At 33.0% G+C, this 22,926-nt stretch overlaps 1 protein-coding gene across 1 annotated transcript in view; it reads left to right on the forward strand.

The window, feature by feature from the left end:
* The window catches only part of LOC129217333 (dnaJ homolog subfamily A member 1-like), a 43,686-nt gene extending 33,442 nt beyond the window's left edge, over positions 1-10,244 (forward strand). The window contains exon 7 of the mRNA XM_054851615.1: positions 9,384-10,244. Coding sequence (XP_054707590.1) covers positions 9,384-9,506 — 123 coding nt within the window. The 3' untranslated portion in view covers positions 9,507-10,244. The remainder of the gene's footprint in view (positions 1-9,383) is intronic.
* Positions 10,245-22,926: the final 12,682 nt, after the last annotated feature.

Consider the following 22,926-nt stretch of genomic DNA (forward strand, 5'->3'; position numbering starts at 1 on the left):
GTTTTGACCAGAATATTTTGATTAATGGTGTAAGATTAGGAAAACGGAAACTATTTTTATACAGAGAGTGTAATCCCGTCACTGTATTGATTTTATAAAGGACTAGAGTTCTGACCAATACATTTATACCAACTATTGGGTTGTTCGGAAAGTCATTTCCTTTTTTTTGGGGGGGAACATGAAAGACAGTTTTCGTATAATGAATAAATATTTTATTAAATTATATATTGGCCATTCTGGTCCAACACCTTTTTCCATCTTTCTGGCAGTAACATAATTCCCCTCTCATAAAAGTTTTGGTCCTTGCTGGCAAAAAACTGGTTCAGGTGGTTTTTGACATCTTCATTTGAGGTAAAGGTTTTGCCATCCAAAAAATTTTGCAGGGACCGGAACAAATAGTAGTCGGAAGGCGCCAGATCTGGAGAATATGGTGGATGTTGCAGTACGTCCCATTCAAGCTGTAAAAGTTTTTGGCGAGTGACCAAACTTGTGTGAGGTCTCGCATTATCCTGGTGGAACACTACACCCTTCCTGTTGATTAATTCGGGCCTCTTCTCTTTAAGTGAATCATTCAATTTGTCCAGCTGATGACAATAGACTTCTGAATTAATCATTGTATTGTCCGGCAAAAGCTCAAAAAAAAAAATGATTCCTTTGACATCCCACCAAATGGAGAGCATCACCTTTTTTTGGTGAATGTTGGCTATTGGAACGCTTTGAGCCGGTTCATCTTTTCTGCTCCATGACCTCTTGCGTTTAACATTGTTGTATACAACCCATTTTTCGTCCCCAGTAATAATCCGCTTCAAAAATGGATCATTTTCTTGACGTTTGAGGAGCGAATCACATGCGTCAACACGACACACAAATTTCGCTCCGTAAGGACATGGGGCACCCACACATTGAGCTTCGAGGTTAAGCCCATGCCTTTCAAATGGCCATAAACAGTCGAATTCGACAAATTTAATCTCTCACCGATCTCTCGTGTGGTTATTCGCCGATTTGCATCAACTAATGCCTTTATCGCATCTTTGTCAGCTTCGACCGGCCTTCCAGACCGTAGTGCATCTTCGACATCAAAATTGCCGGATCGAAATTTTGCAAACCAGTTCTGGCACTGGCGTACTGTTAACACGCCTTCTCCATACACATCCGTCAATTTTTTTCTCGCTTGGACAGCATTTTTACCTTTTCTGAAGTAAAAAAGTAAAATATGACAAAAATGCTGCTTATTGCTCTCCATATTTAAAAGGGCACCAACCAAAAACTACTGCGTAGAATTAATAGAACTTTTTCACACACAAGCCTTGCAATATCAGCTCTCAAGACATATAATGGTTATGCGGCTTAAGTGTGAAGTTGGTTTCGAAAAAACGTAATTAAGTCCTCTGACGGGAAAAAACGAAATTACTTTCCGAACAACCCAATATTTATGTTATCTTACTATATATTGTATATTTTTACTGCCTTGAACTTAGAAAAGGAATAATGGAAAGAATGAATTTCTAATATTTATTTATAGTTTTTCAAACCCATAGCGGAAAAATTACAATATTATGCTGAATCTAAAAGCTTCATTACTTTTTAGAGTAAAAACCTTTTTGCAATCCCATTCTGAAATCCTTTACCACATCTACATCCAGTTGCCCAGCCAGAAATTTCCTGCGGAATGGGGGTTTTGGTCGTAACTACTTTCATATATATTTAAACTGCCACATTAAAGTTGTAAATATGTACTAAAACCAAGTGTTCTAGGAAGGATTTTGACTCCAAAACCTCCCCCCGACTGCTCCACTGAATACACCGCATGTTTTTTTTTAATATCAAATAGGTTTTGTGACCTTGAATTGTTATTTTCACATAACCTTTCAAAGTAACATACTGTTTCAGATCTTATTTTAAGAGCTTTAAAATAACACCTTGTGAAAAATTATAGCTCTCATACTAGTTGAGAAAAAAATATTTAAGTACTGGAACTTCACTTTTTACTATTTCTCTAGCTTTTGGAGGGGCGCTCACTCAAAAACTAGTGTTTCAAAAATATCTGAAACAGTTTTTTTCCTGTCAAAGCCTAGGTACAGTAGATCCTCTAAATTTTACTAGAATTGTTTAACATGAATTTGTGTTGTCTAATATTTTTCATTGAGTTCACACGGACTGACGCACATGTTTTTGAACTACAGTTTCCTATTTTATCAGGGTGTGTCTCAAAAATGGAACACACGTTTTTTAGTTCATAAAAAGCCAAATTAAAGGTGACCCATTTGAGAAATTGCCCTTTGAAATTGAGACAAAATTGGCGAAAAATTGTTTCGGCTGGATTTAAGACTTGGATATTTCAGCAATTATTTGAACTATCAAGATGCCACTTCCATACCTTTCAAATGTAACAGGTTACAAACGAGGAAAAAATTAGATTCAGAAAACTACAGTAAAACCCTTCCTAACGGACACCCCTCTTATACGGACAATTTTTAATTCCCCAGTTCCAATGCAAATAACATTATTAAACCCCTGTCCTGCGGACATCTCTATTGCGGACAAAAAAATTTGTCCCATTAGTGTCCGCATTAGAGGGATTTTACTGTATTCTCTCATCAGATGCAATCCGATGATGTATGCTTTTAATTTGTAAAAATGCAATCTTAAGCGTACTTTGGCAGCATATCGTGAAAAATCTACCATGCATAGAGTTTTTGCTATACTACTAGGCTCTTTTACATCAAAAATTGATCAGGATCACCAAATATAAGTATTGTAAGAGGTTGCGAGCAATGAAAACACAAACTTGGGGATTTTGTCATTTCATTCGTGATGTGAAAAAAAGAGGCCTTTTTAAAACTGGATACTGGCAGAACCATATGACTTATGGAACTGAAATTTAGCATAACTTTATGTAAGTTTTATATGTATATCCAATAAAAATTACATGAAAATCGGAGAGAGTCGAGTGGGGGGACCTTGTCCGATTCTAGGACACTTGACATGAAATGACCCCAATGTTCTCAACTTCAAATGTTGTGAACTTTTTGTCCTCTTTATAATCTTTTTTTGCTTTTAAGTATTTGTATGTACATTGTTAGAAATAAAAGTTAATAAGTCATTTTGGGATGAAAAATTAGAATTCTACCCTTAGATTTCTAACTCTAGGCGTGAAATTAGACGCAAAGTTTCGCATCACATTGAAGCTTTTCTTTTCTGACTCGTGTCTAATTGACTCATTGGATAAATTCAAAAGTAATTTTAAATGCATTTATTTTTTCTTTTTAAAGTGTTTTCCCTTTCAAATTTTCGAATCTTTTTACACATGATATCAACAATAAGTATTCTTTTTATTCAATAATTTTTTTTTGAATTTTCTGACACATTTAGATTTGATTCATAGCAATTCCGTGTCAGATCAATAAAAAAGAGTTTTTAACCTCAATTCCAATTTCAATATAGTTGTACAAAAGGTGCATTTGACAAGGTAAGTAATCCTGCCAATTTTTAAATTTCTATTTTGAAAATTGTTCAAAGCATAAGCTTGTGAGAACTCAAAATGTGCATGAAAAAGAAAAGTAAAGTGAAAATTCAAAACACATTGTGAAGCTAATGAATACGGCTTTCTTTAGAGACTACATGATTCTTACAGCAGATTTGAGGACCACACCTGCCCCCCCCCCTTGACTACGCAATTGATGCATCAGTATATATGTGTACATATATACAATCCCATTAGATGAAAATGTTAAATTCTTTACATAAACATTTCCACTAGTTAATAACATTGTAAATGTGTGCATAACGGATTCAGCAAGAAAAGCAGATAACACAGTAAACTTCCAATTATACACAGGGCGTTTTATCCGCCAGTCAATTAACAATCAAGAGCAAATATTTTTGCAGTAAAAAGCAAATACTAATAACTGTATTTAGTCAAAAAATTATAAATTTAAACTTGGCTGTTTTTGTTTTATTTATTTTTTGTGCTTTCTTCGTTATACATACACTTGTTCTTTAGTGATGTTTAGGAAAAATTTTGCCTTATTTTCCCCTCATTTTTGCAGTTTATCTGCAATTTTTATTATCCGAAACACTTGTGTACCCAATTCTATGGATATTTGGGAGCTTACTGTACTTTAGTATACAGGGAAATCAAAATATCTTACTTGCATTATCAAAGTTAAGGTTTGTATGTGAGATACCAAATATAAAAAATTTGTAAAACAAAATAAGCATTGAAATGTAAATTTCTAAATACATCACTTTGTGCTACAAATATTAAAAATTTCAATTTTTCACAAGTGGAAATTAATCCATTAAGAAAAAAAAATCCAATTTTTTTTCCTTCTTCCTGTTTGCATCTCTAGTCCTAGCAACACTCAAAATATTGAGTTAGTTTTTTAACAACTCTCATGAAAAACTATCTAAATTATTTTAAGAAAAAGAATTATTTTTATTGGAGCAATGAAAAAGGCTCATGACCAGTGGCGTAACTAAGCTTTCTGCCGCCCGGGACGGTTCCTCAATTTGCCGCCCTTTTGATGGGAAATAGTTCATACATTAAAGAGTCAAGTGTTTTTAAAAGATTTTATAAAAAAAAAAAAAAAATTTCCTTATTTTTCTTGCAGAAGAAAAAAAAAGGAATTCAGAACTCTTCCGAAAAACTCTAAAAGTCAAAATTGTTAATTTAAGCAATTTTTGGTAACTGTTTATAGAAAAGAGGCTTTGAGCCCCCTCCAGATTTTTTTTTAAAAATCAGTTTTGTACTTTCTTTGGTGACGTTAGGGAGATTGGGAGTTCACAAGGAAATTTTCCGAAATTGAAGTCTTAAAAAAAGCAATTTTTGGCTATCTTTGGATAAGTGAAGCCATTGGGGAAAGTTCAGCGGCGCTGTCCGGAAAGCTTTTCAACTAAACTGAAAAGCACGTAAATGTAGGCTGTATCTAGTGGTGTAAGGGTCTCCCCTTACTCCAACAAAGACTGGATTTTAATCCCGAAATATTTTCAAATTTGAAATCAATTTTAGTTTATCTTCAACGACGTTAAGAAGAATGGGGAACGTACGCGAGCTCTCAAGAAATTTTCCGATGCTGAAGTTTCAAAAAAGGAATTGTAAGCTATCTTTCACGGCATAAATTTCTGACTATTTCCAAAAATGTTGAGAAGTCAGATGGTTTTCCTGTCTTCCTACGAAATGTTTTGAAAATGACGTCCTAAAAACGCAACTTTAGCCGTTGTTTGACGGACAACGTCATGAGAGAGATTTCGGAGGGGGATTTCCCACCCGAAATTTCTTTTGAAACAGTTGCTTATTTTAAGCTCTTCATCCCTGAGAAAAGAAGACTTTGCGGTCTTCCCTCATAAATTTCTCAAAACAGAATTTGGAGCCAACTGTGATGACGTTAGGTTCGTGCACATTTGGGATCCCTACCTTAGAATTTTTCTGAAATTTCCATTTCAAAAACCCAATGTTAAGCTATTTTTGTGGACATTGGATGCAATGGGGATTTTAAAATTCGAAGTTGATGTCCTTAATCCAAATATTAGACTATCACCACGTTAAAGGAAGGATCAGGGCTCGACCACCCTCAGGAATTTGTTGGTATTGAAATTTTAAAAACTCAATATTAGGCTAAAAGATTAGATGTTAAGGGGTGGGCTGGGAGATATCCTTCGGAAATGTTTCTTAAAACTGCACTTTTGAGCTGTTTGGTGACGTTAAGGGATAGGAAGGCTCTTCCGATTGCTCTTCCCAAAAAATGTGACACTGCCCTCAGTCTGTAGCTTCAGACGCAGGAAGAGAAAAAAACAAACAATATAATCCTGAGATGTCCACAAAACCAACACGTGTTTTATGTTTGAGTAATTTTGTTGTCAAAGTCGTACCACAACCTTAGACTTAAAAGACTTTTTTTTTTGACTCCAAAAAAAAGATCAAAAACATGATTTACTAATTGGGGAAACGCGTTAAATTTTTTCGCATCAAAAGTGTGAAATTGCGGCCCGGGGCGGACCGCCCCCTCCGCCCCTCCCTAGCTATGCCACTGCTCATGACTATAACTTGTATTATCTGAAAAAAGAAAAACCAAATCTTTAAAAACTCATTACACATTCTTCCTAATAAAAGAATAGTGTTTATTAAATGAAATTGCTGTCACATTCTAACCTATATTTTAAGAAAAATGCCAATATGTCTTTGCATATTTTATGAATAATGCAGCCCAAAAATATGTAACAGAAATAACATAAAAATCTGCAGAAAATATGTAAACGTTTCTGTCTTTTTTTCAGTGCCTTGCCATTGTTGTGCTAGTTTAATTTTTGGTGCACTGTATTGAGATATTCAAGGTCAAGGTGAATGGCCTTCGTAACATAAGAACGCTATTCATTTGCTTTACAATGGTTTTTGAATTTTCACTCTAATATTAATTTGGAAAGAAATTTCAAACATTTGTTATATATTTGCTCATTTTGAGTTTTTCACATTCTTATATTTTGAACAATTTGAAACAAATCTAAAAATCGGCAGGATTCCTTATCTTGTCATTGTGTTCTCCATGCCAATTTTTATTGAATTCTGATATGGAATTACTCTAAACTAGATGCCATATTGTCATCTAGATTTAAATTTTTATTTCTAACACTGTTTATGTACTTACAGGTAATTTTTTCATGCTGAACAATATTTTTTTGATAAAGCGTTTTTTCTCATACACTTGTGTAAGAGAGGCGACCAAAATTTTTTACTCCAAATAAAAACTGACTTTTATCCCCCTTAATTTGTTGAAATTAATGATCATAAATGAATTTATTTATCTTAGTAGAGTATTTTGAATAAATTAGTTCATTAAGGCTGAATCTTGGTTTTTCTGGAAAACATTTTACCAATTATTGCATTCCATACTCTCAAACAGGGCCGTCCGAAGAGAGGGGCGAGCAGGGGCAATCGCCCCGGGCGCCACAAAATGAGGGACGCCTCGGGGCTCCCCTTAAATTCGAAAAAAAAAGACTAAAAAATATACATCCTACATTTAAATTACAAGCAAAGTAATGCATTTATATATAATATTTTTCTTCACAAAATAATGTGCATTTTAAAACAAGAATTATCATTTTGATTTATTAAGAGTTAGTCAAAAATCATTCAGTTTGTTACGGTTCGGTACTGTCGGCTTAGCTTTTGGCTTTAAAAGTAGAAGTAAAAAGACAAATTAGGTAATATATTTTTATTCAGTAAATTCATTACAAATATGGGGTGATGGGGTGCCTATCCCCCTCAAATGCTTTGAAACACCAAGTAACAAAAGGAAGTCTTTCTTGAAAACACTCTGAGCCATATCTCTCTCCCCTTCGTGATGGGGCACCCATGAATCTGGCTACGTATAGCAGAAACTTCAATAAATTGATGAAAAAAAAAATGACATCTGTGTTTCCACATATATAAATGTTATTAAGTTGGAACAAGCAAAAGCAAAAACCTCTTTAAAAGAATGGATGAGTCCAAATTGAAATTTAATTTTGATGTAATTTATTTCCAAAAACGCGTTTTCTATTTATAGTCAACAAATTATTTATTCGTGTTCTTCATTTGATCAATATGAATAACTAATTCAGTTTTCTTTGTTCGTTTTTTTTTCTTGTATGGAAACATTTTACAAGATAAATATTTAGATTTTTAACATTGCTATTTTTTGAAAATATTTTGGGGTATTAATGTAAATAAATATTAGAAACACATTCATTGCTTGGGTTTTAATTTGCATTATATAATCTCTGATTGTTTTGTTCATTAATATTTAAAAAATGCAAGTGTGACGCATTCACTTGTATGATGCATTGATGTTACAACTAACTTGATTTTTCTGTGCGAATAGGGGGGAGTGGCGCCAGGAAACATTCGCGCTGGGGCCGTCAGCACTTCGGACGGCCCTGCTCTCAAATGTCAGTAATTTGTTTTGTGACAGGAATTCGCATTTTTTACTCGCCATTTTTTCCCCCATTGAGCCGCCATGTGGTTGGTAGTGATTGCAGGGTTCGTACGCCTCTTGAAAATCCTGAAAAACTTCTGAAATTTAATTTTTTCTTCTAAGGGCCCTTAAAGCTCCTGAATTTTTGTTTTAACCTCCTGATTTTCCCCCTCCTCCTGAAAATAATTTTCAAAAACAATCGCTAATTTTAATTCCACCTCATCTCCATTTAGGCAGCCATATTGAATCGCTGGCAACCAATAAAAATCCTCGTATTATACAGAGCATCCAGTGCATTTCGCAAAGACATGGAGTGTGTTCGAACCAACTGACCTGTTAGTACTCTGTTCAAACATGCCCATTACGGTTACTGATTGTAACTGCCACTAGAAAACGAACCAAGAGCATGTGCTAGTTTTTGTGTTAACAGCAACAGCTATTAAGCATATATTTTCTACATTGCTAATTATACTCGATTGCAAGCTTTCTTGGCGATGGAGAAATGAGCTGCGGCCAAGTGAAGGAAATAGTTCCTTGCGCTTTGCCAGATAATCGGGGGGAAATTACGCACTTTGCTTTAGAAATCGGATTAGTTAGTTAAACCGACGCAAAAGGGACATTTTTTTGTCATAACTTCTGTGAATCGTTAAATATTTTCAATTTTAAGAGCGGTGCAGCGCGGATCCATACATTCATTTGCAACTGAACGAACCAGCCAATCAGAGCTCACAAACAGTTGGCGATCTCCGGATATTCTGCGTTTGGCGCGATTTTGCTCAAGTGCTCCACTCTCGTTGAAGTATGCCAAAGCGGATTAATTCGCCAAGCAGGCAACTGCGAGTGCGGTGTCTTATCGGAGATCCTCCTTACAAACCTACAGGCGGTCTTTTCACTCAGTGTTTTTCCTCCGCGCTTAATGACGTCACTGACAAGTTAACTTGCAAGCTAGTATAGTAGTGCTGTTGCTATTTTGTAGTATGTTTACTACTGATAATATGCCGATATATCTAATCTCTTGTGTATTCCTGTTATTTTCAAATATTTTGAATCCAATTATTATTTATTTATTTTTTTGATTGAATAGTGTGTGAAAAAAAAATTACTAATAGATTAAAAATTTGACAGCAAAGTTGATTAAATGTTACTGAAACTAATTTTCTTGTAAAAACCGCTTGTGTTATTACTCCTGAAAATTTTGCTTTTGACTCCTGAAAACTCCTGAAATTCATTCTGTCTGGAAGAGTATGAACCTTGTGATTGCTAATTTTGCCCTTTAATGTAAACCAAAACATGACTTCTCTTTCAAGTATTCATTGTTTAACTGAATTAATTATGAACATTTTGAATCTGATATTGGCAAGTTTGATAGAATGATTATGTATTTCATTGCTGTTGCTTCTAATCAATATAATTAAATTTAATTTATTATAGGTATCCCTTATGGATATTTCTCCAGAACAGTCAAGTAGCCGTCTAAGATATAGGGAAGTTTATGATGATGATGATGATCGCTATGCTGGTGGTCATCGCGGTGTACAATGTCAAACGCATTAGGACATTTTTATATATAAAGATTCTTTTTGCTTGTACACATTCATATATATATACATTCTTACATATATATATATTTATTCTCCTTTCAACTGGCATTCATGTTTGTGTTGTAGTTGAAGGCATATTATTTTAGATATGAAGTTCTGTATGTATTTTTATGCCTCCAATTATTATTAAACATGCATGTTTTAAACCCAAACTTTAGCATCTATGTTTTCCGTCTTTCGTTGATGTCATGGTATCTGTCATTAAGTTCCATTCTGTGATACCCAGCGTTTTCATAGTTTTTGAATGTAGGGTTGTTTCTTAGACTTTTTTTTTTTTTTTTTTGGTAATTTCTTATTTGTGCTAATGGTTTTGCCCCAAAATCACATTTTCTATTCAAATGATTATATTTTGTAAAGATCCTAAAATTTATTTTATTCCGTTTTTTCGAAGAATATAGGTTTAAAATTAAATCCAACCAAACAATAAAATTTGAACATTTTGCAAGCATAAATATTTAGTTTTCTTGTGTTGTAATTTACTACTTAATGGCATTGAATTCTATTTTAAATTATTTTTGTTATATCATTTAAAATAAAATAAGTAAATGATACTGTAAATACCCTCATAATGGATCTGCAGCTAAAGTATAAATTACAAAAAGTTAGTATCAACTAATTTATAAATATTATTAGTATCCCAGAGCTCTTAAAGGTTTAATTGTTAATAAAAGTGGACGTTTTTGTTGTTATAGTACTTATAAGTTATTTCACATTAGTGGTTCATTTATTTACGTTTTGAAGTTAAATCAATAAAAACGTTTTCCATTATTTGTTTGAATTTTTGTTAGTTATGTTATTTTTCGGCAAATACTAACACTCATTTCTAAATTAAAGTATGAACAAACTGTACACAAATAATACGAAGTAGTACAATGAATAATACAAAAAGTGTTGTAAATTAATGGTGCATACTATAAGAGGTGATAGACCTTTCCAAAACAAACTTTCACCATGCAATATGGGGTGGAAACGCTCAAATGAGAGACTACCAGCTGCAATACAAGCTTCACATTGGCGATGCATTGAATTCCGCAAACGTTGGAATATTCCTGGCATATTATGAGTGTCTGCAGCTGCAGCGCTAATTTGTGCAACGAGATGCTCTAGTGATGCGATCGGTGTCTTGTACATGACACTTTTTAGCTGTCTGCACTGGAAAAAAATCTAAGCTAGACAAATCAGGATATCTGGGAGGCCAAGGGACTGGCCTACTAGCCTACTACGGCTGATCCATCTGTTTGGAAAGGCAGTATCCAGGTTGTTTCGTACATTCCTGGAAAAATGAGCTAGTGCTCCATCATGCTGAAATGACCTGCCTCAAACATTTGCATTTGCTAGTACATGTTGCAGTAAATCAGGCAACACCTGCTGGAGGAAGATGAGGTAAGGCTTGACCACGACGAGGTGGCGGAAGACCTTGAAGCAAAAATATCATTTATAATAGGTAGAATTAGTCAAAAAGCTCTGAGTAGTTACAGTAGTTCTCGCTTATCTATTACATAATAGTGACAAATAACCTATTAAAAATCATACAAAAGATGTTTCCACTTGAAGGTCATCTGTCATATCTCCATGGTTAAGCTTTACTTGTGTCCATCTAGGCAGTCTGTTTACAGATGTAGCCTGAATGTGGGTAGCCCAATGTGGTAGCCCTCACCTGAATGTGGGTAGCCCAATTAAGTAATTATTAATTATGCCTGCCCACATTCAGGTGAGGAGGAAAGTAGTAAAAGAAGACTTCCACAGCAAGATTTAAAGGACTCTGGTTATTAATGGGCAAGACACTGAGAGGGGGAAAATGGCATTGTAACACTGCTGTGGTTAACAGGCGCATTGACTTGTTCAACGAAAATGTTAATACTCTTAGGTAGACAACATTGGATAGGTTTTTAGAAAAAAAATCCCATGATTCTTATAATGCAAAAATTTTGATAAAAGAAACAGCAGTCGAAAGAGATAAAATGCCTGAAGAACTGTTATTTTTATGGAAAATGACTCCTCTTCCAAACAGCATTTCTCTTCCTTCTCTCTAAATTCCACTTATAGGCCAGCTGTTAGGGCGTAAAAAAGGTCGAATACCGAAGTAATTGGTGGGAAACTGGAAATGGTTTTAATCTACGTCGTATGTGTCTGGAATGACCATACTAAGTTTTCCCCATTCTACTAAACGAGCTTTAGCCGTTGCGGCCAAATTAGTGACAAAAAACGCGTTTTTTCATTAATACAGTCGAACCTGTCTATCTCGAATTTTACGAGAGAAAAGAAAAATTCGAGATTTGGAATTTTCCAGATACAGAGGTTTTGAAATTTTTAAAAAAAAAAATAGGTAATTGGAGCAATGACTTGAAAGTAAAACTTTGGAAGCTACTTTACTAATCAACAATGTCCCCTTCCTCTCAGTTTCCGAATGTATATAATTGCTGGAAAACTTGCTTTTTGTACATAAAGTTTTAATTCTGGAGGATTATGTGATTGCTAATATTAAGAAAAATGCTTTTTGTTTCCAAATTCCAGTTAATAAGCATAGTTGGGGATCGAATTCAAGAAAGACTTTATTCGAAATTCGAGATATGCAGGTTTTCAGAAAATTTCATTCAAGACAAACATGGGGAAAAACATTAAATTAATACTTTATGTGCAGGGAAAATAAAAAACTTTGACATAGAGAGGTTTTTGAGATAAACAGGTTTGACTGTATAGCTATCTCAAAAGTAACACTTCCAATGGCCATACATATAGGGGAACACTTGTAGAGATGAAATTTCTGAACAAAATGAGTACCTACAATATATATCTTGGTTAAATACTAAGCTCACAACTTAATTTCAAAGTTTGGCTCAAATCACTAATCAAGCGCTTCAACCTGAACGTACCTTTCCCACTCCCACCAGCCCTCCCCTCCCCGAGACCCCTGGAATAGAACGCCATAACACTAAAACACGTTTTCCTATACCTACGGAAGCAGCTACACAGTTACGTAATCATCAAAGTGACTTACTAGATGTTGCTGAAAACAATTTATTTCATTACAATGGAACAAAGAAATGAAAAAGAATCCTATCTTCATACAGAACTCAGTTTAGTTTCTAAAAAGAAGCGCAAAAATACTGATAAGTAGAATTATCTAGAGAATAGAAATTTTAATATATATAAACAATCTTATTTTATCCTAAAAAACTCATAAAACATTACAATTAAAGCTAATTTTATTATTATAAATATATTATGGGGTTAATTGTATGAAACCTAATTTCCAATTTATACAAGCATCGGATTAAATGAAAGTTAATAATGAAAACAATAACAGAAATTACATTTTTGGGCCTTCATACATCTTCATTCTTCGGCAATTCAACTTGATCCGAAACATCAGGGAATTTTCGTTTTGAGAATGTAATAGAGAAAAGTAAAAATCAATCTACAGGGTGGTGACAGATCAGGGAAAAGTCAGGGAACTTTATTAATCAGGGAAATTTGAAAAAATAACAAAAAATCAGGGAAAATTTATTTTATGAAGAATTTTTTTTTTTGCTTTACAAAATTAAGTACTCTAATTCCCTACGCATTTTCTGCCAATGATCTGTTTAAAAAAAAAAGTAAAATTAATGAGGTGTGATTATACACTGCCGCATATTTGTGCATCTTTTGTCCTCAACGTCAAAGTATTGAATCTTACTTAACCAAAGGATGAACTTCCTAAGATTGCTTCTGTGTCTGTTAGGTTGTTTATTTTACCTAGCTTAAAATTTCCTTTTACGCTTTCAATGCTACATAAAATAAACAACCATACAGGCAAAGAGGAAGCCTTCATTAATGCCTTAGCTTCTTTGCCTTTATTCCGTTGTCTTGAAGTGATTAGCGTACTTTAATCACGATCTCAAGAAGAAATCTTTGGTTTTTGAATTAATACTATAAAAGCTTAAAAGTTATCATTTCTTTGCATTTTCAATTTAATTGCTAAAACTGAACTTTCAATAAAAAGAACTTTGTTTTTTGCCGTTATACTATTTGTTGCCACCGCAGATTATAAAGGTTTTCTTTTCTTCAGACTTAAGTGATTCTTTAATTTTATAACAAAGTTGTATTCTTTTATATGTTTTGAAATTAACTAATTGCTTTTTTTTTCTTGCATTTCAAAGTTTTTTGTTACAAAAGCAATCTAAGATTTTTTTTCATTACATACTGAAATGATTTTAAATAGAGTTAACTTATGTACTTAAGTAAATTTTTTTTATTGTTAAAATGCTGTATTCATTCATTAAAACCTATGTTCTTGATTAGAGAAAAGCTCCCTATGAATGGATGTCAAATGGTTTCATCTGTTTTGCATAAATATTCTATTCTTTCACTATTACTTGTTATTCTTGCAACAATTATTATACTGTTTGAAAACTTAGTTCAAAATGACTTTAATTACTTTTTAGTTCTATCTTAAATACACATATGTTTTTAAGAGTAATTTTAATAGTTTCTTAAAATTCTCATGCTAAGTGGTTTCTGGAAGTGAAGTTTTTTTTTTTATTATTATTATTTTCTATGATCTTTCGATTGTAGAAAAATTTAATGTACTGTTTTGTAGGTCCCCCCCCCCCCAAAGATTGGCTTGATATATTTTGTTAACCATTTTATTAAAAAAAGTAACATCTTTTGAAAATATATCTTTAGTTCAACAAACGTTAACAGCTTAAAACGTTAAAAATACTGCATTTTATACATATATACAATGGATTTCAAGTAGAGCAAAGAAAACCATTATCATTGGTAACGTAAATCAGGGAAATTTGGTGAACTTAATCAGGGAAAAGTCAGGGAACTTTTTTTTTGCAGTTCCTGTCGCCACCCTGATCTACTTAACTTTAATGATTTTAACTACAGCTAAAATGACTAGGAATGATAATCTATAGACAAAAGGGATAATTTGAAACTGATTTGACAATGTTACTTGTTACAACTAAGATATTTGAAATAAACTTGAGGGAATTTAAGAACTCCAAAAAGAAACAACGATCTTTCCACACACCTCTCAACCCCATATTCCTTATGAACTTCGTAGCAACCTTTAGTAAACATAATTTTCTCCTCTAACCTTATTTTTCATGAGACAAACAGTCGAAAGTGAAAAAAAAAATCGATATATAGAGATTTTTTCGATATATAGAAACAATTTTTTCTATGTAATGAACATATAAATTCGCTGGAATTTCGATATATAGAAAATTGATATGTTGAAGTTCGATATATGGAGGTTCAACTGTAAGTATTTCACCTATAATAATAAATATTTTGCTGTGAGACATGGTATTATATGAGATGCAGTTTAGGAAATCAACATAAAATACAGTAAAACCTCGTTAAGTCGTCAGTCAACAAACCAAAAATTTTTGACCACTTATGCAGAGTGACTACTTATGTGGAGTGGGAAATTAAGGATGAAAAAAAAAGCCTTACAAATATCAATGAATAGTAGTAGAGCTCTGTGAGAAAAACAATAACTTATCTAATCAATTTCTATAAATTAGTGGAAATTTTAAAAAGGGGGGAAAATACTAATGATAGTTACTTTTTTATTTTTTCTTACTTATACATTACTTAATAACAACTTATTTTAATGTAGAAACGGTACCTTAATACAATCCTTCAATGTTGACTGATGAAGTTGTTGCTTACGGAAAAGAACTATCTCTTCTAACATACATCAAGCATTAAATCCTGTGTTGTAGTTCCTTGAACGGATGTGAAATAGTGACTAACTTTCTCCAAGTATTAGATTTTGTCTGTCTTGCTGGAAAGAGTTGATTCATATTCTCGGCACTCTGCAAAGTCACAGCAAAAAGTATGCTTTGAATGACTAGAACCGAGGATCGAGATTTCAAGGAAAAATGACTATCAAACAGCCTTTCAACTATTTTCTAAGATCCGATAAGGAAAAGGAATTTTAGAAAACAATTTTTGAGTGACTAGTTAACCGGGTAAAATTAAATTTGGTGACCAGTAACGGAGGATCATTTTACATTACTGTGAATGAGACCTTGTCGGAACCAAAGAAAAACGACCTCTTAAACGGAGTGACCACTTAACCGGTCGACTACTTAATGAGGTTTCACTATTACAAATTCAAAGTTTTAAAGAAATGAGCATTAAAAACAATAGATTAGTATATTAAAAAGTATTATTACAACAAGAATTTAAAGTACAAATAGCAATCATACGAACTTCAAAAAAGTGATTATTTTCCTATTAACAAAGTGAAATAGCAAATATTAAAACAAAAAGTTAATACATGCAGCAGCTTTAAGTAGATTTCAAAACAAAATCTTTAAAAATTGAGACACATAAACTTTTGCAAAAATTTCTATCAAAAAAATGGTTCAGAAATGCAAAAAGTTTCTAAGAGTATGTGTGGTGAAATTACATTCTTATTTAAGCTACTTTTTGCTAGATCAGCAGCTATTCATTAAAAAATATTCATCTTAACATAGACGATAAATAAGAATTTGCACCGATTTCCATGAATGCTCAGCTTTTGCATTTCACCAGTGCGTAATTTCTTCAACACATACAGTTAACAGCAATTTTAAATACAGTTAAGAGTAATTAGAGAAGCATTAGCCACGTGATTATAGAAAGAAATATGTTATTACGATAACTTGAAGTACAAAGGGCATAATAGAGAAAGACATCAGACAGAAAAAGTTACAATATATAAGATACACGTGGGTCTCCTAAAATAATACTCTGAGCATGGCTAAAACATGCGAAAGTTTAACAGTGCGTGGGATGGTGATAGAAAACAACATAAATTTTCTCGCTTAATTTGACATGATAGTATTTTATGGCTGCTTTCAACAAATTTTTGAATTCCACGTTCTTTGACTTCAATCGCGTCACCTTCCGTATATAATTTATCCCTAATCATACACAAGTCAGTCATGTTTTTCCCAAATAGTTCACTGCACGTAATCACTGAGCTATATAGTACCATTTCTCACCGCAAAACTTTTAATATCAATAATTAAGTTTTCTTCAAATTGTGTAAATTAAAAATTGATTTACTTCAAAAAAAGAGAACTGAAAAACTTTTTTACGTTGAACATAATACTGATTTTCTAATTCAAATTATGTCACTCAAAATCAGTCATTTTTTTCTGGATAGTTCTACTTGAAATTAGCCTATCAGTATTTTTGTACTTCCTTTTAAAAACTAAAATGAGTTCTGTATAAAGATATGATCCTTTTTCATTTTTTGTTACATTGTAATGAAATAGTTTTCAGCAACATCTAGTATGTCAACTTAATGATTACATATCTGTGTGGCTGCTTCCGTAGGTATAGGAAAGCACGGCCATGTGTTTTAGAGGACCGGTGGGAGAGGTACGTTCTGGTTGAAGTGCTTGATTAGTGATTTGAGCCAAACTTTGAAATTAAGTTGTGTGCTTAGTATTTAAAACAAAGATATATATTGCAGATATTCATTTTGTTCAGAATTTTTATCTCTACAAGTGATCTGCCTATATGTATGGCCATTGGAAGCTTTATTTTTGAGATATTGTTATATTAATAAAGAAAACAGGTTTTTTTGTCACTAATTTGGCCGTAACGGCTAAAGCTCACTTAGTAGAAGGGGAAAACTTAGTATGGTCATTTCAGAACCATATGGCATAGATTAGGGGTTCCGAACCTGTGGGTCGCGATACACTACAATAAAAAATATATCACTGCATAATTAAAAAATTAAAATACATTGGGGGAAAAATAGCATCGTTTTAGAATATCATCAATACTTGAGCCTAATGGCGAATTCAGGAGAAGGAATACAGACAGGGCCACCGCAACCACCTTCCCCGCTCATGCCAGAGTACCTGATCTCCAAACAGATCTCCAAGATTATCTTAAGCTTTGGTTTAGGGACTTCAATCTCAACAAATTTCTGCGAAAGAGTCAAATTCACTCCTTCTAACATCATCCAAAATAGTCTAAAATTTCGTTTTTAAAACTTCAGTTTCGAATAATTTCTGTGATAGATTCCATAAACCCCTACCCTTATGCTGAAAGGTGTCCTCTAATTGCGTTTTTAAGACTTAATTTTGGAAATATTCCGGGGAACAGCCTGGAACCCCTTCCTGTCCCCTAACTTAGTCAAAAATAGCCAAGAAATTGGTTTTTAGGATTTTAATTTCGAAAAATATTCCAGGGGAGTGCCTGCTGTCCCCCTTCACTTAATTGAAGATCATATAAAATCTAATTTTATGGCTTACATTTCAAAAAAAATTCTGGGTGAGGGTCTCTGAACATTTCGTCTAGCTATCAAAAATAACCAACTATTCTAATTTTTGGACTTAAATTTCGAAAAATTTCCTTGGGACTAGCCGAAATCCTCTCCCCCCCCCCCTCCATCATTAAAACTCTTCTTAAATTTCATTTTTAGAACTTCAATTCCGAAAAGACTCCGGGAGAGCTGCTCCAAATCAAAACTTTCCCTAACGTTTAAAAAGATGGCCTATAATTGCGTTTTTAGAGCCTCAACTTCAAAAAATTTCCAGGGAAATATCGACCAAACCACTTCTCTTCCCTTAACTTCAACAAAGGGTCTCCAACTGAGCTTATTAAGGACATATCATTTGTATGAAAAATCAGAGAGCATCCCCGATCTTCCACTCTCCTCCTTTATGATTAAAAATAGTCCTAAAACTTCATTTTTAGGACTTTAATTTAAAAAAAATTTCAAACGCAGAGTCTCCAAACTTGAACCGTTCATAAAAGTCCCTAAACCTCTTCTCCTCCGAACATAACCAGAAATCGTGTAAACTGCAATTTTAGAATAACAATTTCGAACATTTTCCGGGGGCGGACCATCGCGAATGTTACACTTACGACTTTAGATTCATATTGTTAATTCTTTTTCTACGCTTATATAACGCAATTCCCTTAATTTGATTGCTCATGTACCAGTAATCACACCTTCCCCTCCCCATTCTCCAAGCATAAATCTAGACTCTCTCTAGCTTGCTACATATACGTTTGAAAATAATTGAGGGTCTTCCAAACACACCCTTCCCAATTTTTGACCTCCCGACTGCCTTGTTACAAGAAAATGCCTTCATTCACTTCATTGAAAGTTGGAGAAAACCAAAAGCTGCTAGGACGCAAGAATTTTGAAAGTGCCGAAATGCTTGTTTAACTTTAGAGAATATCTTTTTTTTTTCTGCAATTATTGTGGAAAAAAATACCTATTGGGCTTAAATAAAATACCTCAAGCACATTGTGGTATTATGTAAAATGTGCTCAACGTCTGCGCGTACGCACATACGCAAACACGCGCACACACACACAGGTAATATCTTTACTAATAATAAAGCTGAAAGTCTCTCTGTCTGCATGTCCGGAGGATGTCTGGATCTTTGGACCTCATAATGCCTAGACCGTTCAGCCGATTTTCATGAAATTTGGCACAAAGTTAGTTTGTAGCATGAGGGTGTGCACCTCGAAGCAATTTTTTCGAAAATTTGATGTGGTTCTTCTATTCTAATTTTAAGAACAAAATTATCATAAAGTGAAACCGTAATATTGGCACAAGCCAATTGGCAAGATACGAAATTATCATAACGTGAAACTGTAACATGGGTACAAGCCAATTCGCGTGAAAATTCACCATACATTATTTGTAAATGTACAGGCGAACCAAAAGACCTTTTAATTTTTCTATTACGGGCAAAGCCGTGCGGGTACCACTAGTATATATATATATATATATATATATATATATATATATATATATATATATATATATATATATATATATATATATATATATATATATATATATATATATATATATATATATATATATATATATATATATATATATATATTAGGGTGTTTCTTATTTATGCGGGAAAATATTTTTTTCGGAATTCAACAAGTGACGCCCCCTAGTTTTGTGACACTATAATAAAAAGTAATCTGTGCAAAATTTGAACTCGATCGGTTAATAATAACACGTGCCTCTAGGGCATTGAACTTTAACACTTTTAATAATTTTTCCCACAAATCGAGATTTTACTTTAGACCTTGTACATCGTTTCTCCTAGGTTTGCAAAATATTTTTACAGCGAGGTAGCACTAAAGTTAACCTTTTTAATTATTTCATATCATCTAAAGATTTTACATTGAATAAGAATGAAATAGTGCTTTAGAAACTTTACCTTAATCATACGCTTTTCTCAATGTATTTCAATCCTGTGCATTTTCTTCCGAGTCTTGGACTGTCTGTAAACTAAATTGCTTTTGTGACTCATATTTGGTAAATTGATTGTGAAATTCTTCGATTAATTGTGCTCCTCTTTCAGTTGTATCAATCACAACTTTCAGTATTTTAACGGTACCTCTTCCCTTTAAATAGATTCCTTTGCCACGAATCAGGATCAAATAGGAAAACATCTTTTGGTGTTTGTAACTTATCAAACAGTTTTATTGACTTGTAATTGATTCAATAAAGAGGAAGATCTTTTGTAAGAAAGCATTCCAAATCATCTACTGTTATCTGAAAATTTTTAAACTGTCATCAGACACGTCTTCCTTATCTGCAAGCATTTTTTGGAGTAGTCTTTTCCCATCTTCAAAGTTAATTCCTTCATCCAATACGGACAAAGCTACTAATTCATCCCCTAAATACCATAAGTGATTTATGAATTTTCCAATCACTGCTTCTGATGCATGTTTGTCGTCATTTTGTACGCTGCTAGTTTTTTTTAGACACATTATATTATTTAAAGGAGCCTAAATTGGGTTGCTGCGAAAAATCGTATCTTCATACAGCATTTAACTGTAAAACAGCGCTGTAAAACAGCATTTATGAGCTTTCTCTTCATGTAAGGTCAATTTAAATTGTTTCCAGTTTACTGGTTTTTTTTTTTTTTTTTTTTTTTTTTTTTTTTTTTTTTTCAGTTACATCTGGATGTAGCTTTGTATTCTAGTGAATAACTAAAAAATCTAAATTTAAATTCATGAAATTTGATTTTACCTCTCGAAGATTTTCTCTTGCTCTCTTAAGGGATGTTCAATTGATCACAAGGTCATTTGGATTTAAATTTACTGCATCTACATAGGCTGTTAATAAATGAACAGTCCCTAATTCGGCATTTGTCTAACAGTGATGAAAGGCGAGCCGATATCAATAGTTGTTAAGCTTTTTTTCGTTATAGTAGAACAGATATAGAAAAAAGTTTCACAACTTTGGATAGATACACATTTCGGTTTCTAAATCTTGTGAATTGCAAGAAGAATTCGATGATAATAAAGGTATATGTACTGAAATAGAAGAAAATTGATTTAAAATATAAATTTTTACATTATTCCGATCTGGACATTTTTTAAATTTATATTTTAGGTATGGAAAAAACAGTATATTTTAATGTTAGAGTAATCGAGTATTTTTCTTAATTTATGCTTTAAGAATTAAAAATTGCATAAACATTTAAATATATTTATAACTAAAGAACAGCGAATTAAAATCTAATTGCCAGTATTATATTTATAGCACTGAAATCTAGCGACTCTATTTGCCACACCTATAACATACACAGGAATTTTTTTTTAAGCAACACCCCCAAAGCCAGGAGGAGGCAATTTGTTATCCGTCAAAGATCATTCATTAATGACCTAGGCCATTCATTAATGGCCTTTAGAATCCTTGTGTCTATTTTGGTTGAGAGAAATGTTCCCCTGCCGCTTAGTTTGAACCGAGCACAAAATAGCGGTATGGCTGACTCAAGGCCATTGGTATACATGAAGCCTCTGTAACATGTAAAATTTTACACAATGAAAGTGAGAGAATGGTCAGTCTGGAAGTAGCAACATCTATTCAGGTTCAAAATTACTTTAAATATGAAACTAAAGAAAACTTTCACATAAAAATGAGAAAATCCACAATTTTTTCTTCGAAACTCAAAAAAGGGGGCCCTAGGGGCACGGGTTAATATAAACGGATTGACTTAAAATTTTGCAAAGATCATTTATTTGTATAATAGAACAAATTGAGAGGGCGTCGCGGATAATATCTAAAACTTCAAAAATAAAGACCACCCTAATATATTTATAAAGGGGATACTTAGGGGGTTGCAGGTTTTTTAGTTAGTGAAAAGGGGGTCGCGACGGGGAAAAAGGTGGGGAACCACTAGAGATTAAAGCAATTTCGAGCTTTCCACCAATTACTTCTGTATTCAACTCCCCAACAACTGAGCTATTATGCCTTCGGCTCATTTCAGTTAAATCTAAGTGCAGTTAAAATTCTATTTATGTATTTCATGTACAGTTCTCTGTGTATTTGTTTTTCTTCGTTTTAAAAAAGCAATCATTTGAGGTCTGAAAATTATTAGACCCCTAAATAGTTTTCTAGATCAAATTGTGTACAAATCAAGAGGTTTCACAGTACTGGGATTGGCAATATAGCTTAAAAGTGAATCCCTGTTTGCACTCCTGTCAAGACTCAGTTTAATTGGTGTTTGAGTACAGGAAAAAACGACTAACTTACCCTCTGATAAATATTTCTGCATGTGTTTAGTTTTTCATATTTATGGGTAAGTTTTTATTTCAATATCCTATTCAGAACTGCTATACCACCGATTTTCGAACAGAGACTAAAGTATTTTCTAAAAAATGTTTTAGTCTCTGAATAATTGTTTAAAATTTCCGAATTAAGTGGCTCCTGTCCACCTGTCCCCCCCCCTCCCTTTTTTTCTTGCCCTCCAGATTCAAATATATCTATTGATTGCCCTGGATATTTATTTCTGGGAACCTGAACTTTACAACGTGTGCTTAGGGTTTTTAAGGTGGACTAAAATAACCATCAAACACAAATGTTTTCAGACGATAATTGTTTAAAAAAATACAATTTTCAATTTCTGCAATCGTGTCTTTAGATATCATGATTCATTGTCAAAATATTCATACATATACTGTGAGAAAATTGATTGTGACCTTATTATTCTATTTAAAACTGACTATAAGTAATACATTTCTTCATAGTTCACTACACAACAAATAACATATTTTTCCTTAAATATGCAAACTTTTGTATCTAGTAGATGGAAATACTGTATGTAGTAGATGGAGAATGGTTGATCCTCATCCGTATTTTAAAATTCTGTAATATTTTTTCACTTTTTTTTTTTTTTTTTTTACTATAAAAGGGGGGATTTTTTTTTCTTCTCCAACATATCTTTTGTCTCAAAATCTTTTGTCCGTCCTATTTTGTCAAGTTGTTTCAAAGGCATAATTTCATGAAAAAAAGGTTTACAATTCCATCTAGAGATTTCAATACATTTTCACTAAAAAGTACTTAGATTAATTTCATATTTACCTGCAGCAACTCCCTT

Source organism: Uloborus diversus, chromosome 2 (assembly GCF_026930045.1).
Source record: "Uloborus diversus isolate 005 chromosome 2, Udiv.v.3.1, whole genome shotgun sequence".
Taxonomy (NCBI): domain Eukaryota; kingdom Metazoa; phylum Arthropoda; class Arachnida; order Araneae; family Uloboridae; genus Uloborus; species Uloborus diversus.